General features: G+C 44.0%; 1 protein-coding gene across 5 annotated transcripts in view; it reads right to left on the reverse strand.

Annotated features, from left to right (window-relative positions):
• Positions 1 to 21,316: 21,316 nt before the first annotated feature.
• The window catches only part of ctif (CBP80/20-dependent translation initiation factor), a 56,059-nt gene continuing 49,380 nt past the window's right edge, over positions 21,317 to 27,995 (reverse strand). For 4 of the 5 annotated variants that reach the window (XM_027152640.2, XM_027152638.2, XM_027152641.2 and 1 more), the window contains one exon: positions 21,317 to 23,130. In XM_027152640.2, the coding sequence (XP_027008441.1) occupies positions 22,915 to 23,130 (216 nt within the window). In that variant the 3' untranslated portion in view covers positions 21,317 to 22,914. Of the gene's footprint in view, positions 23,131 to 25,025; positions 26,229 to 27,995 lie in introns of those variants that run through there. The other variant, XM_027152642.2, reaches the window with a different exon arrangement.

Below are 27,995 nucleotides of genomic sequence, written 5' to 3' on the forward strand. Positions count from 1 at the left end.
AGGGCTGATTGATTAATACACACATTTCTGTGTGTGTGTTAAATGGTCCCAGTTGCAGTGTGTGTGTGTGTGTGTGTGTGTGTGTGTGTGTGTGTGTGTGTGTGTTTATACATCATTTATCTTGGCCCCAGTTGCATGCTGGGGTTTGTTCATTAGATTATTGTATTTCACTGCTGGCTAAATATTAAGAGATTTTTCCCCTCACTGTGCATAAATGTGTGTGTGTGTGTGTGTGTGTGTGTGTGTGTGTGTGTGTGTGTGTGTGTGTGTGTGTATGCGTGTGTGTGTGTGCGTGTGTGTGTGTAGGCACTGGTCCTGATCTGTTGAGAACTGTGTGTTGTGGTTTTTCATAGTAAGAACATGACCTGTTTTATCTGAGAAAGACAACATGTGCTCTCGTGTTTGGTCTGATATTGTGATGTAGGTAGGCTTTGTATGAAAGCACGCACTGTGTGTGTGTGTGTGTGTGTGTGTGTGTGTGTGTGTGTGTGTGTGTGTGTGTGTGTGTGTGTGTATTTTATACAGATTAATCAAAAATCAGTCACCATCATGAAAAAAGATGCAGTCTTATATAGTACTGTCTAAACTCTCATGAAGTCTAAAAAGGTTTTGTGCTTCCTGTTTCTGATTGAGTTATAGTCTGTCTCTCTCTCTCTCTCTCTCTCTCTCACACACACACTCTCCACATATTTACTATAAGCTGTACTCAGACAGAAAGAAAGAAAGAAAGAAAGAATGTAAGGATGAAAGAAAGAAAGAAAGAATGTAAGGATGAAAGAAAGAAAGAAAGAATGTAAGGATGAAAGAAAAAAAGAAAGAAAGAAAGAAAGAATGTAAGGATGAAAGAAAGAAAGAATGTAAGGATGAAAGAAAGAAAAAAAGAAAGAAAGAAGGAAAGGATGAAAGAAAGAAAGAAAGAGACAAAGAGAGAGCAAGAGAGAGAGAGAGAGAGAGAGAGAGAGAGAGAGAGAGAGAGAGAGAGAGAGACACACACACACACAAGACAAGCTTTTAAATTGAACTTCATGTTAAAATAGATGCCCAATATGATAAAACAAACAAATAAACAAACACTAACTGTCTCGTCTGAGACCAAAATTCTTCTCGGTTCCTCAGAAAGCTCAGAAGAACCTGGTCCAGATTCCTACACTTTGTTGTCCTTCCCACTAGAAGCTCAAAACCTTTCTGTATTTCTCATCACATTTAATTCTGTACATCAGACTTGACTTTCTCACCCTGAAGTTTCCTCATCAGGTTTATATTTATTTATTTTACCGTTTATCTTCTCAAACCTCACTGTACTTCCTCTGGACGGGAGGACGACAGCTTCCCTGTTCTGACTCGCGGTTCCTCTTTGTTTCTCTGGGGGACTTTTTATTCGTGTCTGTTACACCGGTTTAGATGTCTAGACTTGATTTGGTGAAACGCAGCTGGTGTTAAAACATTATATCAATACGGAAACATTCACACGCTGAAACTAGAGTGATGTGGATCGGTCTAGAAATTAGGACCAAAAAAAAAAAAAGCCGAACCGAACCGATTTATTTCACACTTAAACACTTAATCAATCCTTCGATGAAGGTAAAATAAAATGGAAGGCGAGGACCTCCGGATCAGATCCTGCGTCTGAACCGATGAGAACGATCGTCATTATTATTATTATTATTATTATTATTATTATTATTACATTAGCAAAAAAGAAACGTGTTTAAAACAATGAGTAATAAATAAAATAAATAAAATATTAATAAAGCGGTACAGGACTGACGGACGCCTCACGAAGCTGGATTTAAATACGTGTGGGACCCCGAAATGAGGCGTGAGGAAAAATATTGAGATTATTCATTCATTCATTCATCTTCTACTGCTTATCCGAACTTCTCGGGTCACGGGGAGCCGTCATCTCAGGCGTCATCAGGCATCGAGGCAGGATACACCCTGGACGGAGTGCCAACCCATCACAGGGCACACACACACTCTCATTCACTCACACACACTCTCATTCACTCACACACACACACACACACACACACACACACACACACACACACACACACACACACACACTACGGACAATTTTCCAGAGATGTCAATCAACCTACCATGCATGTCTTTGGACCGGTGGAAGGAAACCGGAGTACCCGGAGGAAACCCCCGAGGCACGGGGAGAACATGCAAACTCCACACACACAGAATGACAGAATGTCCTTAATGCTTTCATGACATTAGCATGGACGCTAGTTAGCATGCAATTTTCGGCTAAAAAAAAAAAAAGTAACGCTGTTTATTATTTACGTGAAAAATGCAGCATGTTTTAGTAAAAAAAAAAAAAAAAAAACCTTGTAAAAAATGTTTACTTTACATCACCAGACCTAAATTACACCGCTATCATGAAATCATGCTAATATTTACGTTTTGTTTTGGTATTAACACCTAATGAGCCCGCGCTGTGTGTGTGTGTGTGTGTGTGTGTGTGTGTGTGTGTGTGTGTGTGTTTTAGGTTTTACCTCAATGTTCTTACAGTTACTCTGCTTTCGAAGACATTTTTGTCTTCGGGTCTTTTGTTTTTCCGTCTATTAGCGCGTTCTTTAAAGTTAATTACACTCAAAAACGCTGTCACGGTCTGAAAAGCTCGCTCTTGCTAAACCTCTGGCAATAATTTGACATGCTAGCTATTGTTTAGCGGCCGATAAGCTTCAGCAGGACGCAAGGTTGTGGCTTTCTGTTCGAAAACACAACCAAGGACGAGTGTGAATGGGGAAACCACACACACACACACACACACACACACACACACACACACACACACACACACACACACACACACCTCTCGTACACACCTCACACACTCAGGGGAATTCTGGGAATGAGAGATGGGCACTCAGTAAAAATGTAGAGGGATGTAATGAAAAGACAGAATGAAAGAAAGAAACCAGTTTGACTGTCAGAAAGAGAGAGAGAGGACGTGTAAAGACATACCAAGTGTGTGTTGTTTATTTTTCTGCCTTCAGAAGCCGAAACGAACGAGTGATTGTACTTATGTTTTAAACAGCTGTGTTTAAAATCATCCCACATCAGCGACTCGACACACAAACGCACACGATCTGCGACATTCCCTTGGAAGGAAGTCGAATATTAATGTGCCGACAGCAATCAAGCATCCTTTTCCTGATTTTCTCTGATATACTGAGAGAGAGAGAGAGAGAGAGAGAGAGAGAGAGAGAGAGAGAGAGAGAGAGAGAGAGAGAGAGAGATGAAGAAATGAGTATCAGCATTCAGAGGAAATTATAGGGAAACCATGACCTCGTTAATCTCTCTCATTAATCTGTATATAGTTGGTCCTGTGTGAGACAAACTGTCAGCTGTGACAGCAGTGTGTGTGTGTGTGTGTGTGTGTGTGTGTGTGTGTGTGTGTGTGTGTGTGTGTGTGTGTGTGTGTGTGTGTGTGTGTGTGTGTGTGTGTGTGTGTGTGTGTGTGCGCGCGCACTCTCACACCTTCCTTTAACACCTTTTTATTTTGCTTGGCCATCAGACGGTGTAATAAAAAAGAAGGTGAGAAGAAAAATATCTTTCACGGAATATGTTCTGGTTTGTTTAAACATTCCTGATGAAAAAGAAAGTTCATTTATTTGTGTATTTATTGATTTGCTTCTTAATTGATTTGTTTGTTAAAAAGGGACTTAAATTTGCCATTCCACAGTGAGGTCGGTACAGTAAATCAGGAGGTCTGAAACTATGGGCTACCAGAGAATAAAAAAAATATATCAATAAATAGACAAATGGAATGAATAAACAAACAAACGATAGAACGAACGAATCGAATCGAACTGAATCGAATCGAACTGAATCGAATGATGCTGAGATTTGGAGTCGTTTTGTCACTTGTCCTTGTACAAACCTTTATTAAAAAAAAAAAACAAAAAAAACCCTAAAGTCAGGAAAATACAACAACAACAACAACAAAAAGCTCTGTAGAAGTCATGATCATGGAAGGTTTGTGCACTGTTCGTGAGTGTTTAGTGTGGTGTAAAGTTGTAGTGTATGTGGTACGAATCCTACACGCAGATGTAAGAGATAACAGCTGAACAGAATTACACTCATCACTCATGACTCATCCTGAGACATCTACAGATCTACCAGCTCAAGTTGGACTCTATGATACCAAGAGGAGATCTGAACTCCATGTGATATTTACACCAATTTAACACTTGTTTGACTGTATATTTGTAATCACACCCCCAGCTCCACCCATATGAGGATGAGGTTCCCCTTTGAGTCCGGTTCCTCTCAAGGTTTCTTTCTTACCAATTTAAAGGAGTTTTTCCTTACCACTGCTGCCTGAGTCACCTCAGACTTGCTCATTGGGGATAAATAAATAAATACATACATACATACATACATACATACATACATGCATACATACATACATACATACATACTGTGAACTATATATATCTTAATTTTTTACTATATTAATTCTTTTTTCTCCTTATGTTTAACTTCTGTTCTATGTTTATGTTCTGTAAAGCTGCTTTGAGACGAAGCCCATTGTGAAAAGCGCTATACAATAAACTTGAATTGAATTGCTTGCTGTGGCTCACGTCTCTGTTTGCCCCCCATAAGGACTGCGCTTCTATAGTTCACCTGGAGCAAGGTCGGTTCCACAGACGTGAGGAATCCGAACGCTGCTGCACTCAAACCGCACCGTGTTACCGAGCCTTACTTCCTTAAGCCGGAGTTACATTCTGACCTCCTTGAACCGTCTTTATTTGAGTCCAATGAAGAAAATAAACAGCTCTGAATTTGTTCAGGTTTCTCCTTTGCCATCATGTTATGATGCTCATTTAGCGAGTTTACATTTATGGTGTTATACAGGGATAGGAACAGATTAGTGGTGCTGGGATTTGAGCTCATGACCTTCAGAGCAGAATTCTAATGCCTTCACCAGTGAGCTCCCACCATCTTGCTCGCTTGATTGATAACATCCTACAGCAGACCATCCTATTATAAGCCATTTATTGGTCACAGTCCTATAAGTGACTCAGCTGCACTCGCACTCACGTTGGCGTCGCACTATGATTTGCGGTCCGGTTTTAGAAACGTTAAAGAATTACTTGAACTGTGAGGCCTTCGAGCACGTAATGTGTGACGTTCACCATCGGGTGATTCAGCCGTGATGCTCATCTGAAAGCCACAGACTGGACGAAAAGCAAAACTCACTGTACATGGAGCTGGCAAACTTGCCAAGCACACTTGTAAGTTTTTTTGCTATTCCAGATGAAATTCATTTATTCATTTTCTACCGCTTATCCGAACTTCTCGGGTCACGGGGAGCCTGTGCCTATCTCAGGCGTCATCGGGCATCGAGGCAGGATACACCCTGGACGGAGTGCCAACCCATCACAGGGCACACACACTCTCATTCACACACACACTCACACACTACGGACAATTTTCCAGAGATGCCAATCAACCTACCATGCATGTCTTTGGACCGGGGGAGGAAACCGGAGTACCCGGAGGAAACCCCCGAGGCACGGGGAGAACATGCAAACTCCACACACACAAGGCGGAGGTGGGAATTGAACCCCCGACCCTGGAGGTGTGAGGTGAACGTGCTAAACACTAAGCCACCGTGCCCCCCCCCCCCCCGATGAAATTCCCAGTTTGCATTATAAGTAAAACCTGATCTGTTTTAATCGCAGCTAGAAAATCTTCACCATGTAACGAAGCTCATACGGCAAACCGGACCACAGGGTCTGTTATAGAATTAGAGATATTCAAGATATTTTCGGATGTTGCGCATGGCAACAAGGAGTAATCTTAAAAGACTGGTGAAATAGTACAGCAAAATGTTCGTTTAAAATTTTTTTGATGCCATCAGCAGCACAAAAGCAAAGAGGATCCTCGACATATCGCCAGGAAAACTGTCTCCTGGTCTGGTTCACACGACAGATGAATTCCACCGAGCGAGACGGCCTCTGCTCCTCAGGGAAAGAGTCTGTCGATACACGCGACTGCCATCAGCCATACAGGAGGTTAAGAGTTGCACTTAGCTGAGAGATAGATAGATAGATAGATAGAGAGAGAGAGAGAGAGAGAGAGAGAGAGAGAGATCTACTGAGGTATGTTAGTATGACAATAAACTACTTTATTACGCTACCTCTATTATCATATATATTGTGCCTGTGGCATTTCTTTCCTGCCCCAGTGTGCAAGGGTGCATGGGTAATGAGAGGATGACATTATTAAACCAAACACATAACCTAAAACAACCAAGAAGAACAAATCCAACGTAAATATCGTTTATTACGCAGCCGTATTACGAGCGCACGTCTCCTGCGCTAAAATAGAAACCTTTTTATTGAACTCTAGGTTTTTAAATGATCAGCTAGTGACCGAACATAACGTCTGAAGATTAATGACTCACTGACATCCGCTGCATCGAGAAGAAGTTCAATTAAAATGCAGGGAAACTTTTGTTTCAAATGCATTCAGGTTCGTGAGCAGATTAGCAAAACGAGCTAAATGTACAATATACATACACTCAGCAGAGATACAGTACATCCCTGCTTCCCTGCGTTCATTACCGCTTATCCGAACTTCTCGGGTCACGGGGAGCCTGTGCCTATCTCAGGCGTCATCGGGCATCGAGGCAGGATACACCCTGGACGGAGTGCCAACCCATCACAGGGCACACACACACTCTCATTCACACACACACTCACACACTACGGACAATTTTCCAGAGATTCCAATCAACCTACCATGCATGTCTCTGGACCGGCGGAGGAAACCGGAGTACCCGGAGGAAACCCCCGAGGCACGGGGAGAACATGCAAACTCCACACACACAAGGCGGAGGCGGGAATCGAACCCCCAACCCTGGAGGTGTTAGGCGAATGTGCTAACCACTAAGCCACCGTGCCCCCCACTGATTCGCATTCAGAGACCGTTTTGGTTTACCGATTATAGCAGGAATCCATTCAGAGACACATTCACACATTTTTATCCACACCATGCATGATCTTTTATGGTAGGAGGAAACCGGAGAACCCAGTGGAAACCCAAGTAGTCCCGAGGTAAACAAGCACGACCACGCTGAACTAGAACCCATAATGTGTCAACTATAAACCCCGGTGAGTCAAAATCTTCAAAGCATGTAACTCAATGTATGAAACCCATCCCAAGTGCTCATGATCATGCTATCACTCATAGCTCGAGACTTCCTCTTTCAGTACCTGACACGCATACAGAGAACATCAAAGACTTGTGAGTCTGATTTGTGGGTGGAGTGTAAAAGGGAAAAAAATGAAATCGAGTGATGGTTTTGGCCCCGATTGCTGCAACTGCCGCATTTTTACACCGTCTGTCTCTCTGCCACGATGCAGTATCAGAGCTAATGAAAACACAAAGGGGGAAGAGCTGACGCCATCACCTCCACAGCAAACAAACAACGCGAGGGTGAAAAGAAGCGAGTGTTTGTTATCAGCCTGTCCAGCTGCCCCTTAGTCCAGGCTCCGGTTGCCACTGGGTGAAGGAGACAGAATGAAGCGTGGCTGTCTGGCTCCAGGGCTGTGTAACACATTCATGCCTCACCAAGAGCAAGACAACCACAGCGTCACCAGTCCCACACACACACACACACACACACACACACTTAACTGACATTGTGTCCTATTCAGCCACATCTGATACTATAGCCTGCCCTGACAGAGAACAATGAGGCTCCAGCTGGTATGTCTGTGCACATGTACGAGTGTGAGAGTGAGACAAACAGACGCTACTTCTGACACGTGGTTGGGCAAGCCGGACAAGACCATGAGTCATAGAATGTGTCTTTTATACAGAGGGAATGCACCGCATTAGCTAACAAAAAGCATGGATTAGCAAATGACACTGATGACGCCTAGACTGCAGGGCGAACGGGAAAGCCACCGTGTTCTGGGTTCTGCACGTTAGCCGTTCAAACGATGTGTCAAAGGTCACGGATTTAAGGATCAAACGCATCTAATTGATGATAATTTTCAAATAGAAAATGTGAACGAAGGTGAAAAACCGGTGCCAAGAGCAACAGCACCACTGTTACTAGGATACAGGCTTGTATTATTCACACGATCGCAATGCATTTATAACCCTTTTCGAACACACTGTGCGTGCGTGTGTGTGTGTGTGTGTGTGTGTGTGTGGGTTGTAGGTCAGAAGTGAAAAGTTAAGGATGCCACTATTTTCTCTGAGTAGGCAGTCAGGTAAGAGCTTGGGAACACTGGGCAAATTTATCGAGAGAAATGCAACTGCCGAGAGTGCGAGTGCGGATAGAGTCACAGGATTTCATACTGTAGCATTTATCGATTCGTGTAGCTTTTGGATGGGGGGGTGGGGGGGGTGAGATAGACCACCGAGGTCCAGGATTTCTCCTGCTAGCACTAGCACTATTCAGCAAGATCGATATAAAAATGCCTTCCATCAAGTTTTCTTCAGAAAACATCTTTACAGTTCAAATCGAAGTGGTGTTAGAAATGTGGTTAGATGAAGGAGATGGATAGAACTAAAGATTATCGAGAAGGTTGTTCTCCAGGATTTGTTTGAAGTCACGGCTGTTTGCAGGACCGGGAGGGAGTTCATCGGTATCTTGGATAACGGTGCAAGTCATTTCGGAACATGGGGCTGAGAGTGGGGTTCTTGCTTTCGTAGGAAACCTTTAGAGTTTTAATCTGGCTTTGGGAGGGAAGGCAAAAAATAAAGTGATGGTGGCAAACTTGGGAAGATGGCATCATGTGTTGACTGGAGGAAACTCACTGGATGTCACTGTGCCTGAATTCTGCCAAACATTCTGACAGGAAATTGGGATTGCTGTATATAGAGCCACAAAACGACAAATATAACTTATTCCTATAGAGAAGCCAGAATAGTTTTGGTTAACAATCCACCCAGAGTAGTAAGTAGAAGGGCAAAAAGTTTCATATTTCCCTTGACCAAGCGTGTATAAGCAAGTAGATATTTAAAAATTTCATGATAAGTAGCTACGGTGGCTTAGTGGTTAGCACGTTCGCCTCACACCTACAGGGTTGGGGGTTCGATTCCCGCCTCCGCCTTGTGTGTGTGGAGTTTGCATGTTCTCCCCGTGCCTCGGGGGTTTCCTCCGGGTACTCCGGTTTCCTCCCACGGTCCAAAGACATGCATGGTAGGTTGATTGGCATCTCTGGAAAATTGTCTGTAGTGTGTGAGTGTGTGACTGAATGAGAGTGTGTGTGTGCCCTGCGATGGGTTGGCACTCCATCCAGTGTGTATCCTGCCTCGATGCCCGATGACGCCTGAGATAGGCACAGGCTCGCCGTGACCCGAGTAGTTCGGATAAGCGGTAGAAAATGAATGAGTGAATGAATGATAAGTAGTGATTCTCTGAATGTGCTCATTTTTGTAACATAGGTCAAAAAGGAGAAAGCAGGAGCTCAGCCATAAGCTAAGGAACTCGGGCTTGTAACAATTCTTCAAGAAGAACCTAAAAACATGCATACCCCAAGACTTGGATGAGTCTCCAATTGCCTTGTGGTAGGTGGTCAAAGCCAAGAAGTCACTGGTTCAGGGTTTGGCCTGGTTTCTCTCAGAATTGCTTTTGGGGTGGTTCTGTAATGTGGGCTCCAGGGAAATAGTTAGGGCTCTGTCAGAAAGCCAAGTCTGAGGACGCTTGGTTTCATCATGTCTTGACTGATAATACATTATAATATTTTGTTCCACTTCCCGGTAAAAATATTTTAAATCTGTGTGGAAGCAGTTAATGAAATCTGAAATCTGGACAAATTGTACTGTACATCCTCGGAAAGTTTATGCAAAGATATATTTGCTTTCCAGTAACCAGGAATAGTACAATACACTGTACCACGATAGAGCTGCCAGAGATAAACAAAAGTCAATGTGTTCACTGCAGTGACATAACCACTGGCCTGTCCTGGCAGATTTAGAACTCATATACCGACTGGTACAATTTGGGTTTCAATACAATAGTTCTATGGTTTGGCATTATATAATATAGGCAACCTCTAACTCACTCACTCATTTTCTACCGCTTATCCGAACTTCTCGGGTCACGGGGAGCCTGTGCCTATCTCAGGTGTCATCGGGCATCGAGGCAGGATACACCCTGGACGGAGTGCCAACCCATCACAGGGCACACACACACACACACTCATTCACTCACACACTCACACACTACGGACAATTTTCCAGAGATGCCAATCAACCTACCATGCATGTCTTTGGACCGGGGGAGGAAACCGGAGTACCCGGAGGAAACCCCCGAGGCACGGGGAGAACATGCAAACTCCACACACACGAGGTGGAGGTGGGAATCGAACCTCCAACCCTGGAGGTGTGAGGCGAACGTGCTAACCACTAAGCCACCGTGCCCCCCATATACAGTAGGCAACCTCAAATACTTAAACATTTTATCAAGGCCCATAGTGTATGACATGTAATAACACCTCACACCATCACCATCACCCATTTAATGACCCATGTATATGATGAGATATGATGGCTCATAACCACAGCAGGATGATCCATAATCCAGCTTTAATATAATATCCTACTATAATATTCCTCAAGATCTCAGGACTGGCCATAGTCTCACATTTCTAATATTCTTTATACGATAGGACGCATGTGGGTTTCTCCGAGTAATAGTCCTGCTGATAAAACCATATACCCTTCTTCCTGTATGTTAGACCACCTGATGGTCTGGACCGTATCCATCTTTCATCTGTAAGCCAGTGGCTTTAATTGACTCTGTGTTTTTTTATGGGTCGACTATTCCCTGTGTGCGGGAGACCGTATTCCTTTATTCATTTGGAATTCAGGCTTTAATTCCTTCTCCATTCATCCTCACTCATGTGGTTGAGGCAACATCTTGATTGAGTAAGAACTTTCTGCCTTAGGTATCATGGCCTTTACCTGGTTTCACCCGAGTAGACCGGATCAGCTGTGTCACATCCAGGTAACATCATTAGGGAGATTTAGGGAGAAGTCATCATATGCCTCTTTTCCAGTTCTGGTTCAAAGTTGGTTCCACCGGCGGACCTTCTAAGAACCGGTTTGCCTTTCCACCGGCTAGAGAGCCGTCACAGCGCCACAACAACAATGGCGGATGTCGCTTTACTGTTAATGCTCATGGCTTTGCTAACCTACATCGGCATCCAAACGCGGCGAATAAAACGTGTACGTGCGGCTCCGTGTAATCTGTATAAACGGAGGTTGTAATCGCTAAAGTACATAACGTTATTTTATCATTAACACCGAAAAAATTTAGCCTTGGCATGTAGCTACCTACTATCATGTGTGCTGATAATGTATCATATCACGGTAAAGTAAAAATGTATTAAACATTAGTAAACTTAAGGTACATTATCAAATGCCCTAACGGTAGCCCCGCCCCCAGCCCCGCCCCAAGCGGTTCTTAAGTCTAGACCAGCAACGTTTTGGTGCTACTTAAGAACCACTTTTCTTGGTTCAGAGCCGGTGCTTTGGCGGTCGAAACAGAAAGGACTGGTTCTAAATTAGGCTCCGAACCTGCACTCGAACTGCCTCGGTGGAAAAGGGGCAAAGGTTAACCCATAAGGTTGAATCAGGTGACGTAAAATAGGTTGAACCATGTGAAGCTCCAGAATGCAAGACGAGTGCAAGTTCAATTCTAAATCGGTCCTCAAACGTTCAGATTGTATCTTAAATGTTAAACTCCAGTGATATTCTTAATGTTTTAATGTCCCCGTGTCTCGGGGGTTTCCTCCGTGTACTCCGGTTTCCTCCCCCGGTGCAAAGACATGCATGGTAGGTTGATTGGCAACTCTGGAAAATGATGGTATAGGCACAGGCTCCACGTGACACGAGGTAGAGGATAAGCGGTAGAAAATGAATGAATGAAAGGCTGGAATGGGTCATTATTCGTATCCCATATCACCCTAAACTTATATATCATAGCGCACTGTATTCACACATGCTAGTCGACACTTGTCCTTGCGTGTGTTTAGATGGTGGGAGGAAACCAGAGAACCCTGGGAAAACTCCTAAAGACATGCAGAACTCCATACAGATAGCAACCAGAATTTAGGTTCAAAATCACAGAGCCGAGTGGAAATTCTACAATGTATTTGTATTATATATTAGATGCATATCAGATCTAAATGTTTGTGGTAGTGACCTCATAAAAACAAGGAAGTAAAAAAAAAATGGTGGTCTTTGCTCCATAGTTCTCAGACTGTAAAGAGTGGAAAAAGATTCCAGTCCCAGCGTAAAGAGTTCTTGAATCAGTAATTACAGGATGACATCATGCCCCATCAAATCACACGGTCTCATTCATTCTTCACTGGAAAACCATGCGTTTACTCATAACGTCCTCGGCGAGCGACAGCCTCGAGAGGAGAGCGACTCGTTAGTTTTTCGGCTGAGGTTAACGATTTCGATTTCGGACAGCGTGATGCCTTTCCGATACTCATCGGTTTCACAAGATGGATGAATCGTGATACAGATCTGTCGTCTCTTTGTTACAGGGTTCGTGAATTGCATGCTGGTGGAGCCAGGTATTGTGTAAAAATGATTGCAGTGTGGAAAGACTTGGTGGTTAAAAAGGCAACGTGTGATTGCAGACAGATGCCGTCTGCAGAACCGCAGCCGAGCCAGACGTCTATGCGGAACTCAAGCGGCCACGGAGCGAGAGTAGTTACTGACGGATCCTCTTCGACCGCACATAGACAGAAACTGACATGCGCACCACACACACACACACATACACACTGTCTGACACATGGGAAGACCACAGGAACTGAAACCAGAGGTTCTTTCACAAGTTGTCATAGTCAGACCTTTCTGCGAGGCTTCTGTGAAACGGAAGATGGTGAGATTTTTAGAAGTTCCAGTCGATAGGCGGTTAAATGAAACACATGAAATGTTTGACATGAGTGTATGAAAGCGCTAAAACTTTTCACACGAACACATTTGATTTAAATATTAACCTGGTGGAAAATACTCGCTGTTAGATGTCTTCTTGCTTCCTTCTAAGGCATCTCATCGAATTCCAAATCAAGCTCTCGTTTGCCGGATTTACAAACGATTCGTTCATTCATTCGTTCATTTTCTACCGCTTATCGAACTACTCGGGTCACGGGGAGCCTGTGCCTATCTCAGGAGTCATCGGGCATCGAGGCAGGATACACCCTGGACGGAGTGCCAACCCATCGCAGGGCACACACACACTCTCATTCACTCACACACACACACTACGGATAATTTTCCAGAGATGCCAATCAACCTACCATGCATGTCTTTGGACCGGGGGAGGAAACCGGAGTACCCGGAGGAAACCCCCGAGGCACGGGGAGAACATGCAAACTCCACACACACAAGGCGGTGGCGGGAATCGAACCCCCGACCCCGGAGGTGTGAGGCGAACGTGCTAACCACTACGCCACCGTGCCCCACCTACAAACGATTCATTTCACATGAATAAAAAAAAACATTAGCATTCAGCAGTAAATTTCATAATAGCATAGCATTCATAACAACAGTTAGCATTCAGTCGGTAAATTTGCTAGCTAGCTTTTTTTTTTTTTTCTTTTCATTTCCGTCACCTTATTTATTTGTGTAAACCTCAGGCTTCCATGTGCTACCATTTTGTTTGGTAAGGCAACGAGTCAGTGTTTGAAGAGTCTCTGATTGTGTTGTGATTCCATACAAAATGATTCCGTTTATTAGCCTGTGATCAATACGTGACCACCTTTGTTCAGAAACGAGAGCAGGCTAAGTTTTAATGTAAAGGACTATTTTAGCAGCGAGAATATAATACGTTTGTGTTCAAAAAACTGACCTTGATTTTTATTTATTTTTCCGGCTTGGTTATTTATCCCAGCTGCCCCTGTAACTGTAGGTGGCACAGTAGGTTTGGGTTTGGCTTCTGTTAATGTTAACCAGACCCCCTCTATATAATGCAACCATGTGACCCTTGAAAACTCACTGTGTGTGTGTGTGTGTGTGTGTGTGTGTGTGTGTGTGTGTGTGTGTGTGTGTGTTTGTACAGAGCGCCTTTCAGCACCTCATTACCCTTGTGTAAAGTAATGAGGCTATATACCCCTGAGGGGTCAAAGCTGAAATTGTGTTCTAGTTGAGGTGATGAGAGCTGCAAGAGACTCAACACCACCACCTCCACCTCCACCTCCACCACACTCACCGTCAGAGGAACATGGTGTAATTAAAGACAGTACTCACAAGTGTCTTCCTGTCACAGCACCAGGGTCTGAACATGACTAGCATTATGGACCTGAGCTTTATTCAATGGGGCATCGGAGACATAAAGGACTACAACAGTGTAAGTGTAATAATTAGATTCCTGGCACAAAAGTGCACCTTTACTAATCAACCTTCGGTAATCAATACAAGGCCTAGAAGGAAGTAAGAAAAGAAGGAAGCAAGAATGATGGAATGAGAGAAAACAATAGAAAGATGGAAGAAAGGAAAGTATGAAGAAAGCTAGGAAGGATAGAATCGAGCAAAGAATGAAAGAAATGATGGGACTAAGAAATTAAGGAGAAAGGAAGGAAGGAAGGAAGGAAGGAAGGAAGGAAGGAAGGAGGGAGAGAGAAAAAAAATAGAAAGATGGAAGAAATGAAAATATGAAGAAAGCTAGGAAGGATAGAATCGAGCAAAGGAAAGAAATGATGGAACTAAGAAATTAAGGAAGGAAGGAAGAAAGGAAGGAAGGAAGGAGAGAGGTAAGAGGAATTGTGGAAGCAAGCAGAAAAATGAAATTATGGGAACAAAAGGGAGGGAGAGAAGGAAAGGAAGGAGAAGTCAGAGAAGGAAGAAAGGAAGGAAGAAAGGGAAAGTGATGGAACATAAATTTATCAGAAGCAGAACCTTAGATATCGCGCTCTGATCTTCACAGACAAAGCAGCCAGGATCCTGTAAAGAACTGACTAAGTTAATATTATTAGTCGTGAGGCGACAGCAGGAAGAAAAGCATTCTGGAAAGTGGAGCGATTGAGAAATGAAAGAACTGTTTGTGCCACGGACGGAATTCTGTTAGACGAACAGCACGGTCAGAACCGGACGAGCGAATCACCAGCAAATCGGACGAACGAACGAACAAACAAACGAATGAAAAATAAGAATGATGGTGAAATAATCCTAATCTCACACTGCTGATGAGCAGGGCCATGTCCCAATAACACACTCTTACACAGCACGGATGTTTTCCAGTCTCCCAATCTCATGTCACTTTCAGAGTTTATATCGCCTAGCAACAGGGTCACGGTACAGGGGCAAGTTTCTGTGGTGACAGTTGCTAGACGGCAGCCGAACCTTAGCAACGAAGATGTCAGGTGCTGCTACAGCTGTGCATCTCATCACACCTTCGAGTGACTTGAGTAGGATTTTATGTGTGTGTGTGTGTGTGTGTGTGTGTGTGTGTGTGTGTGTGTGTGTGTAAGACTTTTTAAATATAGAGGAAAAATCCATAACCGACATGTACAAAAATAACTACAGAAAAATCCTTCACGATCAATTTCTCGTACCCTATCTGTTTTTTTTATCTCCTTGCTGAAGGGTTTCTGTTTTAGTTCCTTGTTTATTACCAATATTTACAATGTCGTGTTTAAAATACTGTAAATAACGATTTCTAACCTTCCATATCTGCCTGAAACCAAAAAAAAAGCAGAAAGTTTGCTAATTAGACAGTGAAGAACTTCACTCCTAGCTTTACAGACCAGCTGTATTTGTTTGTGAAGGTCCGGTTACGTTAAACGATATAATAATGACTAGTTTATCGCTATAAATAGGACTTTTTGAAGTGGTTATGTTTTGTCTCACGCTGGTGATTCATGCTAACACTTGACTAGCGCCACAGACTCTGAACTGAAACCGATGAGTCATCGAATTTCAGTTTGACTTGAGGAGAATAAATACATACTTCCATTCGTTCGTCAGGCTTTTCCGTCGAAACCTTTTGATTAAATAGACATGCTGGGAATTAGTAAATAAAATAAAATGTCTTTAAGAGTCTGTGAAAACTTCCCCCATTCCTGAAGCTAAATTTGTATCGATTAGCCTGAAGCTAAATCGTTTATTAAACCGCCTGTGATTTGGCTACGGTTTGTTTTGCTAATATCATTAACTCTAAAAACGCAGTAATTTATTGGAATTCTGGTTTATAACTTGCTATATTTTTCATTCGGGTTCTTATTTCACTTTGCTTTTCCATTTTAAAGGGTTAGCTGATCTGGTTAGCGGTCAGAGCTGCTTCCAGACAATAAGATTAGGGTGAACTGGTACAAATAAAAGGTGGGCAAACAGTGGTAGTTGCCCCAACACCTAATCCAGTTCTCCCAATAACCGATATTTACAAAATTCCACCGTCCTGACTCGTTCACACACACAAACTTAACTACACTGAAGATGCTCTTGACATAATAGCATTTGTTTTATGCCGTGTTTTATGCCGATGGTTTCCCCTGTTGCTTCTGTGCATGACTATAACCTCCCCCTGTCACATGCTACTTTCCAGTTGTTAAAACTATGCCATGTGAATATGTCCATCATGAAGATTACAGCAGCCTTGAGTGATGTGATACCTGGAATGATAAAATATTAGTGAAGTGGTTTGGTTAATTAGTTAATACTGTCTGGAATTGGGGGGACGGGCACGGTGGCTTAGTTGTTAGCACGTTCACCTCACACCTGCAGGGTTGGGGGTTCGATTCCTGCCTCCGCCTTGTGTGTGTGGAGTTTGCATGTTCTCCCCGTGCCTCGGGGGTTTCCTCCGGGTTCCCCCGGTTTCCTCCCCCGGTCCAAAGATATGCATGGTAGGTTGATTGGCATCTCTGGAAAATTGTCCATAGTGTGTGAGTGTGTGAGTGAATGAGAGTGTGTGTGTGTGCCCTGCGATGGGTTGGCACTCCGTCCAGGGTGTATCCTGCCTCGATGCCCGATGACGCCTGAGATAGGCACAGTGAATGAATGAATGGCTGGAATGGGTCATTATTCGTATCCCATATCACCCTAAAATTTATTAGCCTTTGACTAACATTAAAAAAAATCAAACTTTGATTGTTTGGGCACGACCCAAATTTGGATGGACTAAACCCACTGCTGCTGCAGGCCCCGTTAGCGATTAGCTGATCCGCGTTAGAAAACGCTAGAATTTTCTTTTCCTTTCATTTCTTGAGGTAAACAAACTTCAAAACTTAAAGATTAGAGCAAAAGTAATAATCCGGTATTTCATACTGATAAAAAGGTCACGAAGGTTTTATCTACACTGACTGACTGACACACACAGATCCGTCTACAGAGAGAGAGAGAGTTACGAGCGCGAGAGACTGTTTTTTTTCTTTCGGCTCTGCGCTACACACACCCACACAGCAAAGAAAAAAAATGTGTTAATGAATTTCTCACTCAGAAAATAAACAGCAAAGCCGAGTCTCACACCTCTTTCTCTTACCCGTCACCAAAGCAGAATATTCGAGCACCGGAGCTACGAGCCGAGTCGAGCCGAACCGAGACGCGTGTAAAATAAATAAATAAATAGATACATGAATAAAGAAATAAATAAATAGTCTGGATGAAGTAAAAATAAATAAATAAAATCTCCACACGGTTCAGATTATACTGAGCGCGTTTGTGAAGCTAATTAGTTTGTACAGCACAAATACGGCTCTGTGCACCTGCAGCACCGTGAGGGCGCTTTAATGAGCGCTTTCAGGCGATGCTGAGGTAAAAGATTAGCCATTAAATCAAACACTGTCTCTTTTTTACTCTCTCACACTTGCACTTACAATACAATAATATTCCGATTAAACACAACATGGCTCTCTTCCCTCTTTCTACAGCCTCTACTTCCTCTTTACTGCACACACACACACACACGCACACACACACACACACAGCCACAGCCATAATATTCACGTTATTCTATAAGTAGTTTCCCACGTAGTTAGGACAGCACATGGACACACTATAAACACACACACACACACACATACACACACACCACATATTCTACATAACACCTACATACCCCTGGCTGACACTGGAGACTCCTTCCCTATGTGGAAATATTCTCATTATTTATTAGCAGTAATGTCATCGTTAGTGCACTTGAGAAATATAAAAATTCATTCATTCATTCATACATTTTCTACTGCTTATCCGAACTTCTCGGGTCACGGGGAGCCTGTGCCTATCTCAGGTGTCATCGGGCATCGAGGCAGGATACACCCTGGACGGAGTGCCAACCCATCGCAGGGCACACACACACACTCTCATTCACTCACACACTACGGACAATTTTCCAGAGATGCCAATCAACCTACCATGCATGTCTTTGGACCGGGGGAGGAAACCGGAGTACCCGGAGGAAACCCCCGAGGCACGGGGAGAACATGCAAACTCCACACACACAAGGCAGAGGCGGGAATCGAACCCCCAACCCTGGAGGTGTGAGCAAACATGCTAACCACTAAGCCACCATGCCCCAAATATAATAATAATGTTCTGCTCAGGGTGAAGGAAAAGTTCTAGCAGGAACGAGTTAAAGTGAGTGTCGAGTGCAGCAACATCATAACCAGTGCCTCCCATCATTAAACAGTTCATTCAGGAAGTGAATGGGTCATGACATCACTTCCTCAAAGGCAGGGGCAGGAAGTGTGGTGACAGCTTTGGAGTTCCTCTGGAGAGAGGGAGCGAAAAAAGTGTGACCGTGCAGTGCAGCGAGAGCGAGAGAGAGACACACATTCATTGGAGTGTGACTGTCACACAGTCAGGAAAAGCTGCACCTGCTGTTCAGAGCCACACACACACACACACACACACACACACCGTACGTAGGTGGCCTCTGCTTTCCTGTCACCTATACAGCTGTGTCAGAGCTGCAGGGGATTTCAAGTGTCCAGCTGCTGTGTGTGTGTGTGTGTGTAGGATGGGAGAGTGGCAGCTGGAGTGTGTCTCTCTCCTGCTGGTCTGTGTGGCTCCTGGCTGAGGGCAGCTGTAGCTTTTGTTACGGGCAAATAATAGAGTTTGAGAGAGAGAGAGAGAGAGAGAGAGAGAGAGAGAGAGAGAGAGAGAGAGAGAGAGAGAGAGAGAGAGAGAAAAGTTAGTGTTAGAAAGTTATAGTTAATGTGAAAGTTTTCACAGCTCTTGTGGGATGAATAAAGAAAACTGAGAGAAAGAGAGGGATCGTTAGCGGTCTCTGGTCATGGCGATGGAACCGTTTAGATCCATGTCGATGAAAGGAAAGACGAGGAAAGAACAAAAGGAAATAAGAAATGGAAAAAAAAGAATATATAAAGAAAGATCTCTATAAAGCATAGTTTACCAGGCGGCTCATTTCCTGTCTGCCAGAGTCAGAGACTGAGCATGAGATTTGCTGTCTAAATAAATAAATAAATAAATAAATAAACAAACAAACAAACATCTTCTATACTGATGTGTTAAATCCGGTACATATTCAGTAAAACATATTAACAAACAAACAAAAAAAAAACCAACTATTTTATTTCTCAGGTTTTAAAAATATCTGAGCTCCGAGTGCACTTCAGTCCGGCCACAAAGATCCTAGACGTGTTAGTTAATTAAACTGTAGTGATGACGATGAGGAGGAGGATGATGAGGCTAAAGAGAGAGAGAGAGAGAAGAAAGACACAAGGCATGTTTTCACTTCTCGTCCCAGTTTATTTTCAGCTGCAGAAACAGAAACAGGAAAAAACAAAACAAAAAAAAAACATGCTGAATGCGTTCATGGGCAAATTCTACAACGTTTCATCCTGAAGGAGCTGCTGGAGCAACGTCTCATTTTAATGTCAATGAGATGCAAATAGAGCTAATCTGCATTCAGCAGTCTCGCTGACCACTGAGGTCAAAGGTTACAGGAATCCTGCCGTGTGTGTGTGTGTGTGTGTGTGTGAGAAATTGCATATTTAAAAAAAATCCCTCTAAAAGCACAGGTCCTTTTTACTGGGAGATCACCGAGAAGCAAACGTAAATGTAAATTAAATAAAAGCCTACGATCGTACAACTACAAAATTAAACGATCACGTTTGAAGACGAGCACGTGAAGTTTCCGCGTGCGAGAGAGAGAGAGAGAGAGAGAGAGAGAGAGAGAGAGAGAGAGAGAGAGAGAGTTTTTATTTCTTTTTCCTCTCACACGCTCACGCGTGCTCGGCTTCGAATTCTTGATGCAAGACAGAAATTTTACGAACACAAACCTGCCAGCGGAGATTCAGGAACAGAAATCATGGAGGTTATGTGTGTGTGTGTGTGTGTGTGTGTGTGTGTACACATATACACATATACTGTATGTGTATATGAGAGAGTGTACGAGTGAGAGCGTTTCCCCCAAATTTAAAAAAAAAAAAAAAAAGAAAAAGACAAAAAAGAAGGAAGCAGCAGCTGAAGGCTACAAACTCGTCACCCTGCACCTTCCCCTCGTCGTATATAAGACCACATGCAGGCCGTGAACGAACAAGACCACCGGTTCGTGTTAACCCGACATCGCGGTACGCACGATTGTGACGAAGCCCAGAGTAATAGACGAATATTATTATTATTAGCTATATGATGTTAAGACGTCTCGATCCCCCAAAGAAAGAAAGCCGATCGATCCCCCGAATCTTTTTTCTTTTAAATACACGTTCGAGTAAAAAAAAAAAAAAATCCACCGCAATGCAAAATGTCGCAACACGTTTTTTTTTGTTTTGTTCTGTTTATTTTTTTTTAAAGCCATGCTTCTTCATCTCATTTTCAACCCTCCTCAAATGTCTACGAGGAAGCTGCACCGCAGGGCAATAAGAGGAGAAAAAAATAAATAAATAATCAAAACACGAATCGCAAAATCTTTTAAAAAAAGTGGTAATTTGGTAAAAGAAAAAAAAAAAAGTCTAACACGCACAATCTCGCGCTTATAGCAAAGTAGTTGATTAATTCTCCATTCTGATTGGTGGGAAAGGTTTGGGTTGGCTTTCTGGGTGTAAGCTTGTATATCAAAGCGCAGGGTTACGGAGGTAAATGATGAGGAGATTTATGTCACAACATTCATGGAAGGAGTCTCCAGAGTCGGCGCTTTGTAGCTTTACTTGACGTTTTGTTGGACAGACAGATAAGCTACGGTTTCTTGCTAAAGAGCCGAATATCGGAATAAAAAGGTGTGACGATTCCGAGTCGTTATAACGAAACGAAAGAGAGCGAGAACTTGTTTTGTAGACGTTCTTTGAGACGTAATGGAAAATCGGCGTGGCGATTAATCGCGCATGTTATTTTTTCCCACCAAATCAGGACAATAAGACAATTTCTACAGCCCTTTATTTTCATCCTAAACAGATTGAATTTAAGGGGGTGTGTCTTATAGTCTGGGAAACACCCCACATCCTTCGAGGCCGTACACGTCTCCCGACGAACCTCCTCCTCATCCTCGCTTTTTTTTTTTTTTGCCTTAAAACAGTGCAAAATACTTTAAACCTGTGCGACCGGTCGAGCCCTAAAACATCATGTCATGTCACACACACACTGTATATACTGCTCTTAAACATACGTTAAAAATAACATATAATACATTACAATAACATTACAATAAGTTTTATACACAGGGATAATAAACGGCGCAAAATAAAAACCTGAAGAGGAAATAAAAAGGACACGCGACAACAAAGATGCCGGGTGCAGCCTGGTGCTTTTATCTGTAACCTCCTCAACACACACACACACACACACACACACACACACACACACACACACACACACACACACACACACACACACACACACACAAACGCTCCAATTGGGCTGGACAAGAGGACGCGGGCTGTGTGTCTGGCCTTATAGTCTCCAGCGGCCATCTGCCATCCAGAGTCAGGCTGAGGCGTGTGTGTGCGTGTGTGTGTGTGTGTGTTTGCGTGTGTGTGTTTTAGGGAGACAAAAGCAGGCTAAGCCCTCTGCAGTCTGTCTGCTTGACCTCGGCTAGACAGCGCTGATGGGCGACAGCGTGCTCCAGGGACATAATTCGCCGAACAATGACACACACACGCGCGCACACACACACACACAGGTCTGGAGAGGGGGATGGAGAGAGGGATGAGGACAGAGAGGAAGGCTGGACGGTTGGCACATGAGCACAAAAGAAGTCGAGGACTGCGCTGCTACCCCTGTGTGTTAGCGTTAAAGTGTCTCTTACTGGCTCTTTGGCTCTTACACACACCTACATGTGTATAATGTGAAAAAACATCTGCGTGTGTGTGTGTGTGTGTGTGTGTGTGTGTGTGTGTGTGTGTGTGTGTGCTTATTTCTTGATGAATTAACGCTGCTCATGTTTATGCATGTGGCGTGTTTACTAATGTAACAGCAGTCTGGCTTCGTGTCTGAAAGCGGATCATTAACATGCGGCTGTGTAACAAAGAGCTTATACACATTCGCTTAAATCTGCATAGCGTTGACCTTTAACCTCCGACCCCCAGGACAGGAGCGAGTCACTATTCTGCCGCCTGGTTACGCAGCCACCCACCCACCCATCCATCCATCCATCCTTCCAATTACCCTTCTACCCATCCATCCGATTACAAAGTCATCCTTCCATTCATACACCTCTCTCTGTCTGTCCGTCCGTTCAGGTACGCGTTAATTCAATTATTCCTCCATCCACTCATTCTTTCATGTTATTCATCCATCCATCCTTACACTCGGGTACACGCCCGTTTATCCATCTGTCTGCTCACGGATTCAGTCATCCTTCTGTCCATCCATCCATCCATCTATCACTTGGAGCAGACCTGTGTTAGTTTGACTCTTGTAGTACTGAGTGAGAAGGTCCTGAAGAGGGCTCCACCAGTGTGTGTGTGTGTGTGTGTGTGTGTGTGTGTGTGTGTGTGTGTGTGTGTGTGTGTGTGGCGGTCATGCAGTGAGTTTCTGGATGGTTCTGTTGTAGTACTGTGTGGTGAGGGCCTCCAGGGGGCTCCACTGATGAGCATGCAGCTCGATGACCTCCATGAGCAGCGAGCGTGTGAGCGGAGACTCGGATGGACTCAGCATCTTATCCCTCACTGCGGCTAACAGCTCCATCATCATCTCCGGCAACTGCTCCTCTAACAGCCGCCCGACTCTCTGCAGCTGATACACACACACACACACACACACACACACACACACACACACACACACACACACACACACAGAGGGAAGACAGTCATTAGGCATGACCATGGGCAGACAAAGATAGAAAGTGCAGCAGAAGAGTGAGAAAGTAAGAGAAAGAGAGAGAGAGAGAGAGAGAGAGAGAGAGAGAGAGAGAGAGAGAGAGAGAGAGAGAGCAATAAGAGAAATTAGGAAAAAAAACTAGAAATTTAGAAAAAATAAAGAAATAAAGGAGGAAAGTCAAGAAGGAACAAAAGAAAGGAAGAGAAAAATCTTGTGAAAGAAAAAGAGATAAAGACAATAAAAAAATAGAGTGAGAAGTGAGAGAGAGAGAGAGAGAGAGAGAGAGAGATGAGGAGTAGGCATGCTAGAGTGGAGAGGGAGGAAGAAAAAAAAAGAAAAAAGGGAATGGGCTACAGGATGAACAGAAAGGGAAAGGATGGGGTGAAAGTTCAGAGGTCATGCCTGCATGACGGATAAGAGCGAGTGCTGAGGCTGAGAGGCCTCGAGTGGAGGAGGAGGGAGGGATGGAGAGAGAGAAAGAGAGAGAGAGAGAAGCTGGATGAACGAGGGTCAGATGTCAGCACCACAGGAGGAAAAGAAAGCGAGCGTCAGTAACAGACGCCTGTCTAAGAGAAAGACAGAGAGCAGCAGATGTTAGTCCACAAGTGAGAGATGGAAGAGCGAGAGAGCGTGCGTGAGAGAGAGAGAGAGAGAGAGAGAGAGAAAGAGAGGCAGAAGGAGAGGGAAAGAGAGAAAGCTCTAGCCTCCTGTTAGCCAGACTGTCTGTCTCCTTCTGATCCAGTTTACTGGCTTTCTTTCTCCTGTGAGAAGGAGGGATGTGAAGACGCTCTTCTGTCTGGAGCCACACACACTACACTCACCCACACGCTAATGGCTCATCCTCACTGTCTCCTTTCTGCTGGTGTGTGTGTGTGTGTGTGTGTGTGTGTGTGTGTGTGTGTGTGTGTGTGTGTGTGTGTGAGTGTGTGTGAGTGTGTGTGAGAGTGTGTGTGTGTGTGTGAGTGTGTGTGAGAGAGGACAAGTGCAGATCTACAGTTATATAATGGCTAATTTGGAGATGAACCTTGGATAAAAGCTTATGTAGACAGATTCATTATCTCTAGCGTGAGACACAGTACCGTGAACGTGTGTGTGTGTGTGTGTGTGTGTGTGTGTGTGTGTGTGTGTGTGTGTGTGTGTGTGTGTGTGTGTGTGTGTGTGTGTGTGTGAGGAACGGAACACTTCAGGACATGCTTTCACAGGTAAATAACTCACGACAGGAAAGTGTGATGAGTCGCTAAAGGAAGCGTCGTTCTGTCAAGCCGTCAAGATTATATTCCAATAATAATCTGCCACGAGGAGAAAGAAGGTGTCACGTTGTTGATGTTGTGGAAAGATCCCAACATTTATCCAGACAGAAAAAAGCTCAAAGCTCAAAAGATCTCAAACGTAGCTTACACAGGTCTCATACAGTCTCATACAGGTCTCATAGAGTCTCATACAGGTACAGTAGCTTACACAGGTCTCATACAGTCTCATACAGGTCTCATACAGTCTCATACAGGTACAGTAGCTTACACAGGTCTCATACAGGTCTCATACAGGTACAGTAGCTTACACAGGTCTCATACAGGTCTCATACAGGTACATTAGCTTACACAGGTCTCATACAGGTCTCATACAGGTACATTAGCTTACACAGGTCTCATACAGGTCTCATACAGTCTCATACAGGTCTCATAGAGTCTCATACAGGTACAGTAGCTTACACAGGTCTCATACAGTCTCATACAGTCTCATACAGGTACAGTAGCTTACACAGGTCTCATACAGGTCTCATACAGGTACAGTAGCTTACACAGGTCTCATACAGGTCTCATACAGGTACATTAGCTTACACAGGTCTCATACAGGTCTCATACAGGTACATTAGCTTACACAGGTCTCATACAGGTCTCATACAGGTCTCAGTCTCATACAGGTCTCAGTCTCATACAGGTACAGTAGCTTACACAGGTCTCATACAGTCTCATACAGGGAGCTTATACCAGTCTCATACAGTTTCATTCAGTCTCATGCAGTCTAATACAGTCTCATACAAGTAGCTTATAGCGTTTCATACAGTCTAATACAGGTCTCTTACAGGTAGCTTACACAGGTCTCATACAGGTCTTATACAGTCTCATACAGGTCTTATACTGTCTCATACAGGTAGCTCACACAGGTCTTATACAGTCTCATACAGGTAGCTCATACAGGTCTTATACAGTCTCATACAGGTAGCTCATACAGGTAGCTCATACAGGTCTTATACAGTCTCATACAGGTAGCTCACACAGGTCTTATACAGTCTCATACAGGTAGCTCATACAGGTCTTATACAGTCTCATACAGGTAGCTTACACAGGTCTTATACAGTCTCATACAGGTAGCTCATACAGGTCTTATACAGTCTCATACAGGTAGCTTACACAGGTCTCATACAGGTCTTATACAGTCTCATACAGGTAGCTCATACAGGTCTTATACAGTCTCATACAGGTAGCTTACACAGGTCTCATACAGGTCTTATACAGTCTCATACAGGTAGCTCATACAGGTCTTATACAGTCTCATACAGGTAGCTTACACAGGTCTCATACAGGTCTTATACAGTCTCATACAGGTAGCTTACACAGGTCTCATACAGGTCTTATACAGTCTCATACAGGTAGCTTACACAGGTCTCATACAGGTCTTATACAGTCTCATACAGGTAGCTTACACAGGTCTCATACAGGTCTTATACAGTCTCATACAGGTAGCTTACACAGGTCTCATACAGGTCTTATACAGTCTCATACAGGTAGCTTACACAGGTCTCATACAGGTCTTATACAGTCTCATACAGGTAGCTTACACAGGTCTCATACAGGTCTTATACAGTCTCATACAGGTAGCTTACACAGGTCTCATACAGGTCTTATACAGTCTCATACAGGTAGCTTACACAGGTCTCATACAGGTCTTATACAGTCTCATACAGGTAGCTCACACCTTCAGTACTGTAACAATGGAATCCTTTGAGTTTTCTGAATGTGTCTCAGACAGAAAATGAAAGTAATTAAAGACTAAAAAAAGAAAAGCTTGAATTTAGCCACGACTTTCCTGTTCTTTATGTCTGCATGTAGACAAACACGAGACATCGCAGGCTTCTCATTATTCTCACATATTTACCAAGAGACGCTAAATTAGACGCTGAGGAGAGGAGCTCGGGGTTTGGTTCTCTAAATGTGGAGCTTTTTACTGAGACGTCACTCATACCAGCTAATTACTGCTATTCCACATGCTTATAATGCAGCTAAGAGCAGACTGCACAAGGACACTGTCCTCTTCTCCTCTGTTCTCCTCCATATTCTACTCGCTTTTCTTCTCCTCTCCTCTCTTCACCTCTGATCTACATTCTCCTCTCTTCTTCTCTCACCTAGTCCTCTCTTTCCTTTTTTCTTCTTGTCTTCTCATCGACTTGTCTCCTATCATTTTCTCTCCTGTTCCCTCCTCTCCTTTCTTCTCTTCTCATCCCGCCCTCTCTTTTCCTCTCTTTTCCTCTCTTTTCCTCTCCTGTCCTCTCTTCTCTTCCCCTGCCCTCTCTTTTCCTCTTCTGTACTCTCTTTTCCTCTCCTGTCCTCTCTTCTCTTCCCCTGCCCTCTCTTTTCCTCTTCTGTACTCTCTTTTCCTCTCCTGTCCTCTCTTCTCTTCCCCTGTCCTCTCTTCTCTTCCCCTGTACTCTCTTTTCCTCTCCTCTCCTGTCCTCTCTTCTCTTCCCCTGTCCTCTCTTTTCCTCTCCTCTCCTCTCTTCTCTTCCCCTGTCCTCTCTTTTCCTCTCCTCTCCTCTTTTCTCTTCCCCTGTCCTCTCTTTTCCTCTCCTGTCCTCTCTTCTCTTCCCCTGTACTCTCTTTTCCTCTCCTGTCCTCTCTTCTCTTCCCCTGTCCTCTCTTTTCCTCTCCTCTCCTCTCTTCTCCCGTACTCTCTTTTCCTCTCCTGTCCTCTCTTCTCTTCCCCTGTCCTCTCTTTTCCTCTCCTCTCCTCTCTTCCCCTGTCCTCTCTTTTCCTCTCCTGTCCTCTCTTCTCTTCCCCTGTCCTCTCTTCTCTTCCCCTGTCCTCTCTTTTCCTCTCCTGTCCTCTCTTCCCCTGTCCTCTCTTTTCCTCTCCTGTCCTCTCTTCTCTTCCCTGCCCTCTCTTTTCCTCTCCTGTCCTCTCTTCTCTTCCCCTGTCCTCTCTTTTCCTCTCCTGTCCTCTCTTCTCTTCCCCTGTCCTCTCTTTTCCTCTCCTGTCCTCTCTTCTCTTCCCCTGTCCTCTCTTTTCCTCTCCTCTCCTCCCCTGTCCTCTCTTTTCCTCTCCTGTCCTCTCTTCTCTTCCCCTGTCCTCTCTTTTCCTCTCCTGTCCTCTCTTCCCCTGTCCTCTCTTCTCCTCTCCTGTCCTCTCTTCTCTTCCCTGCCCTCTCTTTTCCTCTCCTGTCCTCTCTTCTCTTCCCCTGTCCTCTCTTTTCCTCTCCTGTCCTCTCTTCTCTTCCCCTGTCCTCTCTTTTCCTCTCCTGTCCTCTCTTCTCTTCCCTGCCCTCTCTTTTCCTCTCCTGTCCTCTCTTTTCCTCTCCTGTACGCTCTTCTTTTTAATTGCTTGTCTTCTCATCTACTCCTTGTCTCCTCTCTTTTCCTCTCCTGTTCACTCCTGTCTTCTCTTCTCCTCCCCTCCTACAGAGCCCAGAGCTTTGGGTTCTACAGTAAATCTACTGTAAGATGTAATTAGGTGTAATTCTGCAGACTGCTGGAGATGACAGGAAGCTCAACACACCAACGAGT

This window comes from Tachysurus fulvidraco, chromosome 21 (genome assembly GCF_022655615.1).
Source record: "Tachysurus fulvidraco isolate hzauxx_2018 chromosome 21, HZAU_PFXX_2.0, whole genome shotgun sequence".
NCBI lineage: Eukaryota > Metazoa > Chordata > Actinopteri > Siluriformes > Bagridae > Tachysurus > Tachysurus fulvidraco.